The 11,863-nt window shown below is 34.1% G+C and overlaps 1 protein-coding gene across 1 annotated transcript; it reads right to left on the minus strand.

Moving 5' to 3' along the window:
- Nucleotides 1–2,110: 2,110 nt before the first annotated feature.
- LOC128159439 (glyoxylate/hydroxypyruvate reductase A-like) lies at nucleotides 2,111–9,958 on the minus strand. Its single transcript, XM_052822537.1, has 11 exons — nucleotides 9,870–9,958; nucleotides 7,360–7,564; nucleotides 6,026–6,181; nucleotides 5,715–5,746; nucleotides 5,293–5,432; nucleotides 4,853–4,929; nucleotides 4,633–4,717; nucleotides 4,247–4,367; nucleotides 3,890–3,957; nucleotides 3,626–3,755; nucleotides 2,111–2,579 (listed from the first exon to the last, which is right to left on the minus strand). Exons 2-11 carry the CDS (start codon nucleotides 7,493–7,495, stop codon nucleotides 2,493–2,495), a joined length of 1,032 nt encoding a protein of 343 aa, XP_052678497.1. The 5' UTR covers nucleotides 7,496–7,564; nucleotides 9,870–9,958; the 3' UTR covers nucleotides 2,111–2,492.
- Nucleotides 9,959–11,863: the final 1,905 nt, after the last annotated feature.

Raw genomic sequence — 11,863 nt, forward strand, 5'->3', positions numbered from 1 at the left:
GTTTCCGGTTTAATGTAAAAATTGTCTAGGGTGATCTATATATTAAGTTTATATCGGGTTTATTTCGGGTGTATAGCAGGTAAGAATTGTAAATCAATCAGTGTGGACTTATTTCCCCCCCCCCCGAAATCAGAATATCGATGTTTTTGCTTAAATTGCAACTGCAACTTTCAGTGTCTTTTAGACAAGCGGAAAACAACTTCGACAGTATTACATTTATAATTTATTTAAGACTCAAGTAGCTGCAATTTGCAATTTTTCTTGAACAGGCAAGTGCTGACTAGATTAACAGGCACGTAGCATCGTCTTTTAAAGTGTGTGTGTGTGGGGGGGGGGGGGGGGGGGGACTCATCAAAAACATCTTGACAAGCCCCCCCCCCCCCCCCCCCCCGCCAAAAAAAAAAAAAAAAAAACAACAACAAAAACAAAAACAGGAAGTTTACCACTATAGTGACGTCACATGGTGTGTTTTTTACACTCTGCTTGTTAACCAAGAAGATCTCGCGCTATAAGCGACATAGGAAATAAAGGAACATATGTTTACATCAACCGACTGTAATTCACAGCGCAATAGATACTGAGAGAGCTGAATTTACATTGGGTGCGTTCAGGGTACTGCCGTTGGCAGACAAAAGTTACCACTGGCAATTTTTTTTACCATTGGTATACAAACGGTACCAATGTTTGCCGATAAAATTTACCATAGGTAGACATTTCTGCAGACGATCTAGAGCTCTGTTAGCGATGGCAACTCTTTTTATGACGTCACAAAAATGGCGGATATTTTGTATGCACTGAAGGCAACAGAGTAATTTCACAGCGTTTCCACCTTAAACCTTGTTGTAGCTGAACAAGTCCTTAAAGCATTGTAATATTCCAAAAATACAACTGAAAAAAAAATCTTTCCGTATATGTAGGCATGTTGCAGGTGTATGGGGGTTATTGGTTTGAATATGACTGCCATCTAAAGCACCAAAACATTTTGAAATTGAAAGTTTTCTCCAGTTATTTGCTTAATTGTGATGAAGGCTATTTATTTGGCCTTAATATTTTTTAAAGAGGAGAAAATACTCTATAAAAAACTTTCTTTTGAAGATGTTCTAAAACCGTTCAGCCATACATCGAAAGTTCTCAAACGTAGTTTCCACAAAACATCAATAGTTCCTTTTCAACATTAGGGGTGGGGCCATTTAAATTGTTGTCGGTATTAACCATAGCATTGACTTTCAAATTTGTCCCTGGACAAACGGTATCAAAATCATCGGGTGTCTATATTATGGTATTAAAGTAATCGCATAGGTATGACTCGCTCTAGCCATGTTTTTCCAAAGATATACACACGTTTTACGGGAGAAGAAAAATCTGTAAGAAAAAAATTCTTTATTTTACACAAATTATAATTTTGAATGCAAAATGATTAACAAGGCAAAAATATTGCATCTTGGTTTGACATTTTCCGCTAAATAATCAGCCAGTGTTAACAATGGTACACCAAAGGTACCATTGTTAACATTGGTAAATTTCCTTCTATCTGTACCCCAAAACTCGTTCAGAGTATATATGGGTCCAATGGCACCAATGGCACAAATTGTTACCATTGGCAAACTGGTATTGGTACCACTGGAAATACTCTGAACGCACCCCGTATCTATTTCTAACCAGTTTATCCATCGGTCGAAACCTTCAACAACCTAAGAAAAGTCACGGACTGCACGTTATAATCAGGATGTTTGACAAATTTTCATATAAGACGGCTTGGCTATAATTTCTTTTATCTAACGTACTGCTGTACATCAACGATAAAATACTTGCATTTAATTACTCTGTACGATTAAATCATCAATTTCTTAATGAAAAGATGTAAATATAAACAAGAAAATGCTTTCTTTGATAATTTTTTTTTGCAAAGGTAGCTATACCCTCATACCAAGTATACATCACCAAAGAAAGTTATTTTATTGTTTAAGTTAGTACGGGTATGCTACATCGTTTACGTGTAAAAATATCGTTTGATATTTTCTTAAAATGTCTGAAAAGGTAAAATACCAAATTAAAAATACAATCTCAACACTAAAGTCTTACACAGAATTACAAAAGATAACTGTAACAGGAGTGTTTAGATGTTTTAATTATCTTAATTAATTAACGAAAACAAAATACTCAAGCTTGACTTCATCATTTTTTTAAAGTTTGATCAATGTCTTACTTGACCAACAAAAATAAGAACTGATTTCCTGAATAATGCATCATCACAATTTTCCTCTAAAATAAATACTCAGTACCTTTGAAACACACATTGTTACGTATTCTACACAGTTGGACAGAAAAACGGCATAAATACATTACATATGTAATGTGTATCGATACAGATGAAGTTAAATAACTTTATCATTATCTAGAATAGTTCAAACACATTTAAAGTAGTACTAGATATGAACATTTCCACGTATCGGTTAATACATGATATACATAATTATACAGTGTACAACACGCTAGTATCCCAGCTTCCAGTCCACCATATAATCCGGAGGCTCCCCTCTGATAAACTTCTGATAGTTTGAAACAAATACTCTAGCAATCTGCGTGAAAAAATATAATATTATAAATGTATATGGTATTCAATTAGGTATTGTAAAAGTGTTATAGCTTAAGAAATTAAACAGTAAGTAGTAAGATATTACTAAAAGTTTTTAACCATTTTTTTAAAATCAAATATCAAATATAAATTCTATTATGTTTTGAGAAATTAAATTACAGCCACATGAAGTAATGTTAAATTAGAATCCATCCAATTAAAGTTCGATTTGTAAAACTGCTCCTTCAAACTTTTACACTAAGATTGGGTAAGCAATCATTTGGTAGAGTAGCATTTGTTTAAGAAATAAAGTACGAGTTATCGTGAATGTTGCAGAATAATCTCCGATGTCGAGAAATGTTGTTTTGAAATATAAAAGCCGATGCTTTTATATTTCAAACAACATTTCGATATCGAGGAGGTTATTCTGCAACATTCACGATAACACGAACTTTATTTCTATTCTACTAACAGCCCAGTATTTCTACAGATCGTTTCTCCTATAGAGAGACGATCTTGACGGCTTTTCCGTGTAACCCCAACGGTTTTGTTGGTAATGTTTATATGTGTATCGATCAAAGGAATCACATGCAGACGACATTTTTTTTCCTTCGGATTTTTAAAACTCTTCCCTTATTTATAAAATATCTTTGAATCATATTCCTAATATTTTAAGGGCAATTTAATGCGATTATTAATTACTACTACACGTTAAATATTTTATGCAAAAACACGCAGTGAAAATGTACTAAGGAAGTCCTAGGAACAGCCGTATTGATCTCTTAAAAATAAACATTTGAGGCAGTACACATCGTTTTGACTGGAACTAACACGTGAAATTGACATGGTATTAAAACTTTTTAAGGTATGAAGTTGTACTTTCATGATCAGTGCGAGACAAATAGGTATTTCTGATCTGATAATTTACTGATGACGTTCGTGGTATATTGGAGAATAATGTCCGCGGCATATCTTTGATCTCGGCAATAACTGTAGTAGAATAAATTGCATCTCGGGACTCAAAATCTCAAAAAGAGAAATGATGTATACCGTGTCTGTGGACGGAGGTCCGGATACGTGAGGCGTTATTACGACATCTGGGTGTGTCCACAGCGGACTGTCCGCGGGTAGTGGTTCCCTGTCTATGGCGTCCAAAATGGCGCCACCTATCCAGCTATTGCTAAAAGGATAAAAAACTGCCTTTTTAAGAATTACACCATTGTACAATTTAAAAACCGTGTAAAAGATCCATAGTTAAATTTCATTAATCTCATGTTGTGAAATATCAAATTGTATATTGTATGGATATCTTACTTGAGAGCCCTCACGATAGAAGCTTCATCAATGACGTCACCTCGGCCTACATTGATAAACACACTTCTCTGTAAATTTGATTAAAATAGGGATAAAAATCGGAACAATTTCTAAAGTATGTTATTTAATGTATTTACCAATAAAGTGGTATAACTGATACATATACAACTTTAATGATAATATTACAAGGTAACTCTAGCTTTTTAATTTCTTGGAAAACTTTGTTACAGTACTTCATAAATTCTAAATTTAGAGTAATTCACATTTTTTATTGTCATGAAATATAGATTATAATGATTATCCGGGTTCAATTTCATATAATAAATTAAATGTAACGCTGTCTTATATAAAATTTACCTTATCTTGACAAGCTTTTAAAACATCTCCCGATAACATTCCTTTAGTTTCCGCTGTACTTGGTAGAATACTGCAGACATAATCACATCCGGTGAGGAATTTGGAGAGATCTTCGTTCCGTCTGTAATGAAAAATTATAATTAATATACCCCATCATACTAGATATGACTATAATTATATAAACAACATTTAATTGTTAGCATTAACAGGAAACTATTTCACAAATATATAGTACAAAGATTTAGAAAATTTTGAGTCGTGTCAATTTAACAATAAATTGCAAATGAAATAATGGAATCAGTACACAATTATAAAAGCATCAGCTTGAGCAGTACTAGTCATGTACTATTTATGTATATAGGTACACAGAGTAAGTTGTTACTTACAAAAGAACGTCAAAGTTTGGTAATCGCTTTTTCGTTCTACAAAGTCCCCTGACGGTCATTCCAAAAGCTTTGCATGCTGCAGCAACTGTGCCCAATAAGAAATACTTAGTAACATAAGCATTTACTAACTAAGTATAACATTTAGGACATATTTAAATACAAATCATGCCATTGTAACGTATGTCATAGTGTTCTTAAAATCTCCAAGGGTATACCGTACTCTTAGAGCCAATGGCACCAGTTCCCAGAATTCCAATAGTCATGGTCGATAGAGACCGTTTCTGGATAAATTTGGATCTGTAAAAAAAAGTATTTAAATGCACTTAATCTGTAAACGGAAATTGTTACAATCTCAGTTTTATAATATTACATTCTCTTGTTGGTACTTCAATTTTTTTTATTTTATACCCAAACCATTAATGCATCGTCGAAGGCTCAACAGAGAACCTCACTACTTACCAGCCTGCATTGTTGAGCATAAATGTACATTTCAGATAGAACAAATGTGTGCATAAATAAAAAATACGTTTAAAAAAACTTTCAAATACACAATTATAAATGTACATTTTGGTTCTACCATGGAATGAGTAAATGCGAGTGGACTATTACTGAAAAATGTAAAAACAAACAAAACAAACAAACTGATCTCGGATACTGAACCTGCTCCAGACCTTCTGTCGTTGGTACTCCGCCATCTGAGGGAAGTAGTGTTCCCGGGAAATAATCTGGCCCAGCACGTACTCGGCCATGAGCTCCCCAAACCCTTCACCCATACGTGTGAAGACCATGTGCTCTGGTGGCTACAATTTGTGAATGGGATTAATCGCAAACAGGTCATGATTGTTTACGTAAACTTTATTGGTACATGTATTTACTGACGTTTAATTTCATCTTTAGATCTATAAAGATAATGAAAGGAAAACCAAGTATTTCATGATAACTATTATAATCGTTGTAAAGTTTAACGTGATCTGAAATCATTATAAGTAAAGGTAAAAGAAAAAAAATTATAACAAACGATGCAGATTTATTTAATTAATGCAAACTACTTTCATTGTTTGTAATGAGAAGAAAAAGGTTACCTTTTGAAATGCTCGAAATAGTTGATCAATACCTTTATATTTTGTACAAAAAGATGATGAGAATTAAGAATGAATATAATTACTGGTTTAAACGATACCCATTAATTGCTATTCAAAATGCATTACAATACACGGGATAAACTGTTTCTGCAGTTGGTTAAAATAAATACATTTTTCATTTGATATAAATTACTACAAGTTACTTTTCTTTAATGAAATTAATATTCAAATTCACTTTGCTTTCAAAAACACCCACTGTTACAAAAATGCGGAAGTATTTGTTATACAAATTTAAATTATTCAAAGTTTACCCGCGCTACATGACTGGAACCATCGCAGATCATCACACGAGAGGCCACTCTGCACCAGATTGCGTAATGTGGTATGAAAAGTAATGATAATGTCTGCCTTGCTGTCATCAATGAGCTTTGCAAGTTTGGAATATTCTGATGGATCTATGCGGAAATCTAAAATAAGAAGACTCATGTCTGTAGCATTCACCACAAAATGATGTTTTTTGCGTGGACCCTGAGGTCCACGCAGAAAATATATAAGCGAGGTAAAACCGGATGCTATGGGGAAAATTCAGCCTGCGCATGAGCTAGCCTGGTTCCTGTGCGTAATGGGTAGCGCAGGGAACCAGGCTAGCACAAGTTTATCTGAATCGGGATCGGGATTCCGTGCCATATGACACATATAAGTTCAAAGGCGCTGTAATTGTAAAGTTGACGGTAAACGGTACAGACAAGGTATTCCTTTTAAAGAAATGATTGGCATGTGATATGAACTATCAGTATTATGAAATAAGTTAATGTTATGCCGAAACTACAACATGCATCAAATAGCATAATTTGCAATGTTTTGTTGTTTTCCGAATACACATGTAACTTAACTTTACATTTATAGTAGGCGAGGCTAGAGAACTTCCCGATTAAATTGTTTAATCATTTAAGTATGATTGAATAATTATGTCACTATAAAAGTTTAAATCTCAAGAAAAATGCATCAAAATATGAATTTTTTTAATTTACACAAAGCTGTAAAGTCGGGATATGAAAGTTTTGACAATGCAGAAAAAATAAATAACCCGCGCCAGCGGGTTATGTAAATGTTTTTTCTGGAATAATCGCTACCTTCATAACCCGCATGAATCATCAAAGAAAGCAAGCATTTTATTGTTCATAATATTATTTTTCATTCAGTTAATAAATAAATTGATTATGAAAAGTAAGTAAAATTCACTAAATTAGGCCTACTGTTAATGCACACAAGTATGTTAGCTAAAAGTAACAGTCAAATCGTCTCCTGTGAGACTTTGAGTCAGACATCTGATCATGATGATTAGTTCGTGCAGTCCATGATTTTTCTCAGGTCGCTGTAGGTTTTGACCAATTGATAAAAATGGCGTGTCGATTTCAGTCTGGCTGTTTCTATAGAGCTATGAATTAACTATAAGTTTCCGTAAGAAATAGAGGGAATCATACTTGGTAGATGTAAATATAATACTATAAATCGTATTTAATGAATAGTCAGATCGAGTTTAATATCAAATCACTAATATCGGACTGCCAAATCTATGTTTTGAAAATACGAGAACAAAGGCAAAACATCAAGTTATTTTATACACAACCCTTGTTATACAAACCCTCGGGTATTGGATAACTGAGGACATTCAGGTCGGGTACGAGAGTCCGTACAAGTTCCGGTAAGCGGGATAACGGTGACACTATGTACACAGTATGGGGCTGATGGTCCCGAGGTTGTGGATTCACGCCGCTCATCGCTTCAAGCTACAACCGGAAATCAGCGAGTCCCAGTGGGTACTATGTACTTGAAGATAGAGACAGTCACTGTGACTGTGAATACAAATAAGCCAATGCACTCATGACTCAACTTTGCATTTATTATTAGGGAAATGAAACAAAACCTTATGCATACACACGGCACGTGTACACTTTATGCGATCAATTGTTGGCATTAACATTATTTAGGCCTTAACTTTATCTAGGCCTTCTCAATAAAAATGCTAAACACCTTATAAAGAAGGAAAGTTGACTTCTTTACAAAAGACCCTATTCCCGTTTATCTAGGCCTATCCATCAACTTTTTAGTACATGCATATAAAAAGCCTCTCCAACCTCCTCCTGTTCAATCATTTGTAAAAAAATAAATATAAAGATTCAAAATACTTTTCAAACAAAAAATGAGATTGTAACTTTATATAATATGTATAGTGTTTATAACCATTAAATTTAACATAACAAGCACTCAGCGTCCCTAAATCAGACACATGCATAACACTGTTTTTGAAAGTGTGTGTGTGTGTGTGGGGGGGGGGGGGGGGGTGGGGGGGGTGGGCACACTTACTTAAATTCTGATCATACACATATGCAATTTTAAGGGTATACATTTATTTGCAAGTACGGAAATAAACAGCTACAAATACACAATCCCTCAAAGCAATACGTTAGTATTAACACATGGGAGGGGGGGGGGGGGGTTCAGTGTATAGGCCTATTGTACCCCTAACTCCTATTGTACCCAGTATAATATTATATTTAATTTGTTAATTAAACGGTATCTACAATTTCTAACATGTTCCCAGTTGCGATCAAGGAAGGGTAAGGGGAGGACAGTCCCTTCATTTTTTTTTCTTATTAAAGCCCAACACCGCTCGTAAATAGGCACTGTCCCCCATATTTCTCTTTCAGCACCGCTTTCCCTACAACCCCTATATAAGCCACATTTAAGGTGCCTCACTACACCTTGAAATTAGCAGCAAATTACTTGATTATGATAGAAAGCATGATAAATAAGATGTATATATATCAAATAGGGGGAAAATGTGCAATTTTAGATAAATAATGGTATTTTCAAAAATTTCATTCAGTAAATATAAACAGAAGCCCAAGGTGGACTCGAACTCATGACCTGCGGTTCACAAACCTGATACTTTAACCACTGAGCTATGACTATATACACCTGAATCGATTGATACAAACAGTTTAGCAAAACAATTAAATCGCCACCTTGTGACGTAGTGTCTTAAAAAGTATAAGTCTCGGTGTAGTGAAGTACCTTAACAGTTTAAAGTACTTTGCTGTAGAGGTCTCACCTGTGTGGACGAAGATCTTGCTTCGCCCTGTTATTCGGTCGCGATTATGCTATAAAGTTTTACGCACTTTTCTCAAACCAGGATAGTACTAAACATCAAATTAACTGGTCAATGCATTATTTACAAACATAATATTCACATAAAATTAGAATTATATGCATAAAAGTCCAAAGACAACGAAAGGAACACTACACGTCTGCCAGGAGTTTCAGGTGTGCAATCGGGTGTAACGGAATCGAAAGGTTTATAAACCAGGTACCTGCGTGACAGTGCCTATTTGCGAGCGCGATGTTCAGCTTTTAATAGATAGATAGATAGATAGATAGATAGATAGATAGATATAATCTATCTATCTATCTATCTATCTATCTATCTATCTATCTATCTATCTATCTATCTATCTATCTATCTATCTATCTATCTATCTATCTATCTATCTATCTATCTATCTATCTATCTATCTATCTATCTATCTATCTATCTATCTATCTATCTATCTATCTATCTATCTATCTATCTATCTATCTATCTATCTATCTATCTATCTATCTATCTATCTATCTATCTATCTATCTATCTATCTATCTATCTATCTATCTATCTATCTATCTATCTATCTATCTATCTATCTATCTATCTATCTATCTATCTATCTATCTATCTATCTATCTATCTATCTATCTATCTATCTATCTATCTATCTACACACACAAACACACACACCGGGGTATGAATATAAGCTGCATTGCATGCACATAAATGTGGGAGGGGTCTTTTCACCGGAAATCATTTACAATAATGGACAGACTTTTAACAGCTACGTTGGAAGCATGGATGCGCGTCTGCACGATGCTTGTCTCGATCAAATCTACTGACAAAAGCATCCTAATTCGTAATAGCGTTTAGCACCAGATGATCATGTAATGATAAACACTCGAAGATGGCAAATATGCTTCTTGTTATTTAATCAATGAATGCCTTAAAAATGTGTAAACAAACAACTGTATGAAAAGTATTTATACATAAGATCTATGTCTTACCTACGAAATACAAAGGACATGGCCAAAAATAATTATACAGCTGATAGTCACATTTCTAGTTTCGTTTTCTAAGCAAAATTGAGACTTTTATATCTTCCATACAGAAGATTTCTACCTACATGTGTATATTCGAGCGGTAAAGTTTAAATCTCAATATTAACATTTTTAAGTGTCTTTGCCTGTGATAACACTACAGATTAATTTTGTATTTACAGTCCAGTAAATTCGAATTACGTATTGTTGAGGCGCGAACGGGGTTTGCATGATTAAAAGTCTAGAAATGAAAATCACATGAGTATTTATCAATATTCTGACATTTAATCGTACAGTTGCTAAAAATGAATAAATATAAGTTATAAGAAGCCATTCTTTGAATATTATGAAGTGAAAATTTTGGTAAAGCATGGCTAAATCCATTAGTAGAGCTCTTCGGGTTTTATTGATTTATAAATATACTGTAGATAGCGTTTATTAATACATGCACATTTTATTATGTGATGTAGCTGCAGGTTTGTAGCTCCCGGTCTGAAAAAAATCGGATGGAAGACCGGGGAGCTACAGTGCCTCCTATAGTAAATCAAAGTACTGAAGTACTGAAAGCCGTACTCTTTTGGTGTGTCTTTATGCATATTGTGTAGTAAAGACTGAAAATCTCTCTCTCTCTCTCTCTCTCTCTCTCTCTCTCTCTCTCTCTCTCTCTCTCTCTCTCTCATATGCTTTCAATATCGGCAAAGCGTCAGAAAGAGACCAAATTTTGTAAGCGGTTATAAACAAAAATATGTCTGTCTAGCAGAAAAAAATTCAACAGTTGCTGCATTGAATTTTGCAACAAGCGTTATATATCCAATCCCCATTTCTTCGATGCACAGCAAAGTAGTTCATGGAAATCCATGCGCACTGTATGTGTCCAAAATGCATAGTCTTGTTTTTAAAACACGTATTTAATAAAAAAAATCTAAAAAAGATAGACAATTCTCTTGAAATTAAAAAAAACAAACAAAAGACTTTTGACAAAACGTGGCTCTTTGTGTAACTATTTGGTATAGCGGAAGCTTTTACTTTGACGCTGTTTGGTTTTTTGTTTACTTTTGAAGTTGTGCTATTTATAGTTACATTGGCGATTGCCAGGACTCTCCGGCTAAAAACTGCAATTTACGGCGCACAAAAAATTTGCGCTAGTTTTTGACTGATTTACCTTATTTCCGAATTTATTCTGTGAAAACATTTAACACAATTTAATTTTTCATTCAATTTACTACTGATATCGGTACTTAACTTGCCTCAAACTTACCGATCTCGGAAATTAAAGTATGTTAAATTCACGTCGTGCTCGAGAGTCGCCAATTTTAAATGTTAACAAACTGCACCACTTCACTTTACAGGGCTGGTGGTGGCGTTTAAAAGAATATCAGAGGCAAGTTAAGTGATAATGTCTGAAGTAAAATGCCTTAGGAATTTTTTGGAATCAAATATTTGTATAGAATATGTTCGAAAATTAGGTTGATCAGTCCAAAACTAGCACATTTTTTTTGTGCGCCGTAAATTGCAGTTTTTTTTCTATGGGAGGCACTGCTAAGCTCCCAGGTCGTCCATCCGATTTTTTTTAGACCGGGAGCTACAGACCTGCAGCTAGTGTTGTTGTAAATTTTGAAATCTATTAAGTGGCAGAAAATTAAACTCAAATTTGTCTGTTGTAAGTATTGTACATGCATTTACAGCCATCCGGTAAATTAGTAAAAAATATACATTATTAAAACTATATGGAAACTATAATCTTTCATACTGAGCATGTAACACTGATAAAAATAACCAAGAGAAGAATATCTTGTAACATTAAGAATATCGTTTATTTATATAACCCATTTTAAACTACTGATACATGTACATTGATATTTACTTTGTACAGGTGATGTAATGTAATTTTCTCATCGTCTGAGCCATGCAAGTTTATGTTTGTATACAAACAAATGGAATTGATGCAGTAAACTTATTGT

Source organism: Crassostrea angulata, chromosome 8 (genome assembly GCF_025612915.1).
Source record: "Crassostrea angulata isolate pt1a10 chromosome 8, ASM2561291v2, whole genome shotgun sequence".
NCBI classification, from domain to species: Eukaryota; Metazoa; Mollusca; class Bivalvia; order Ostreida; family Ostreidae; genus Magallana; species Magallana angulata.

What these genes read in the sequence shown, in the direction of transcription:
- LOC128159439 (XM_052822537.1), bottom strand. Translation starts at nt 7,495, where the DNA reads ATGAGCGGCGTGAATCCACAACCTCGGGACCATCAGCCCCATACTGTG. An exon ending in TGGTGCCATTGGCTCTAAGA is followed by an intron (nt 4,718 to 4,852) that starts GTACGGTATACC and finishes TATTGGGCACAG; the next exon opens with TTGCTGCAGCATGCAAAGCT. An exon ending in TCTATCGTGAGGGCTCTCAA is followed by an intron (nt 3,756 to 3,889) that starts GTAAGATATCCA and finishes TTATCCTTTTAG; the next exon opens with CAATAGCTGGATAGGTGGCG.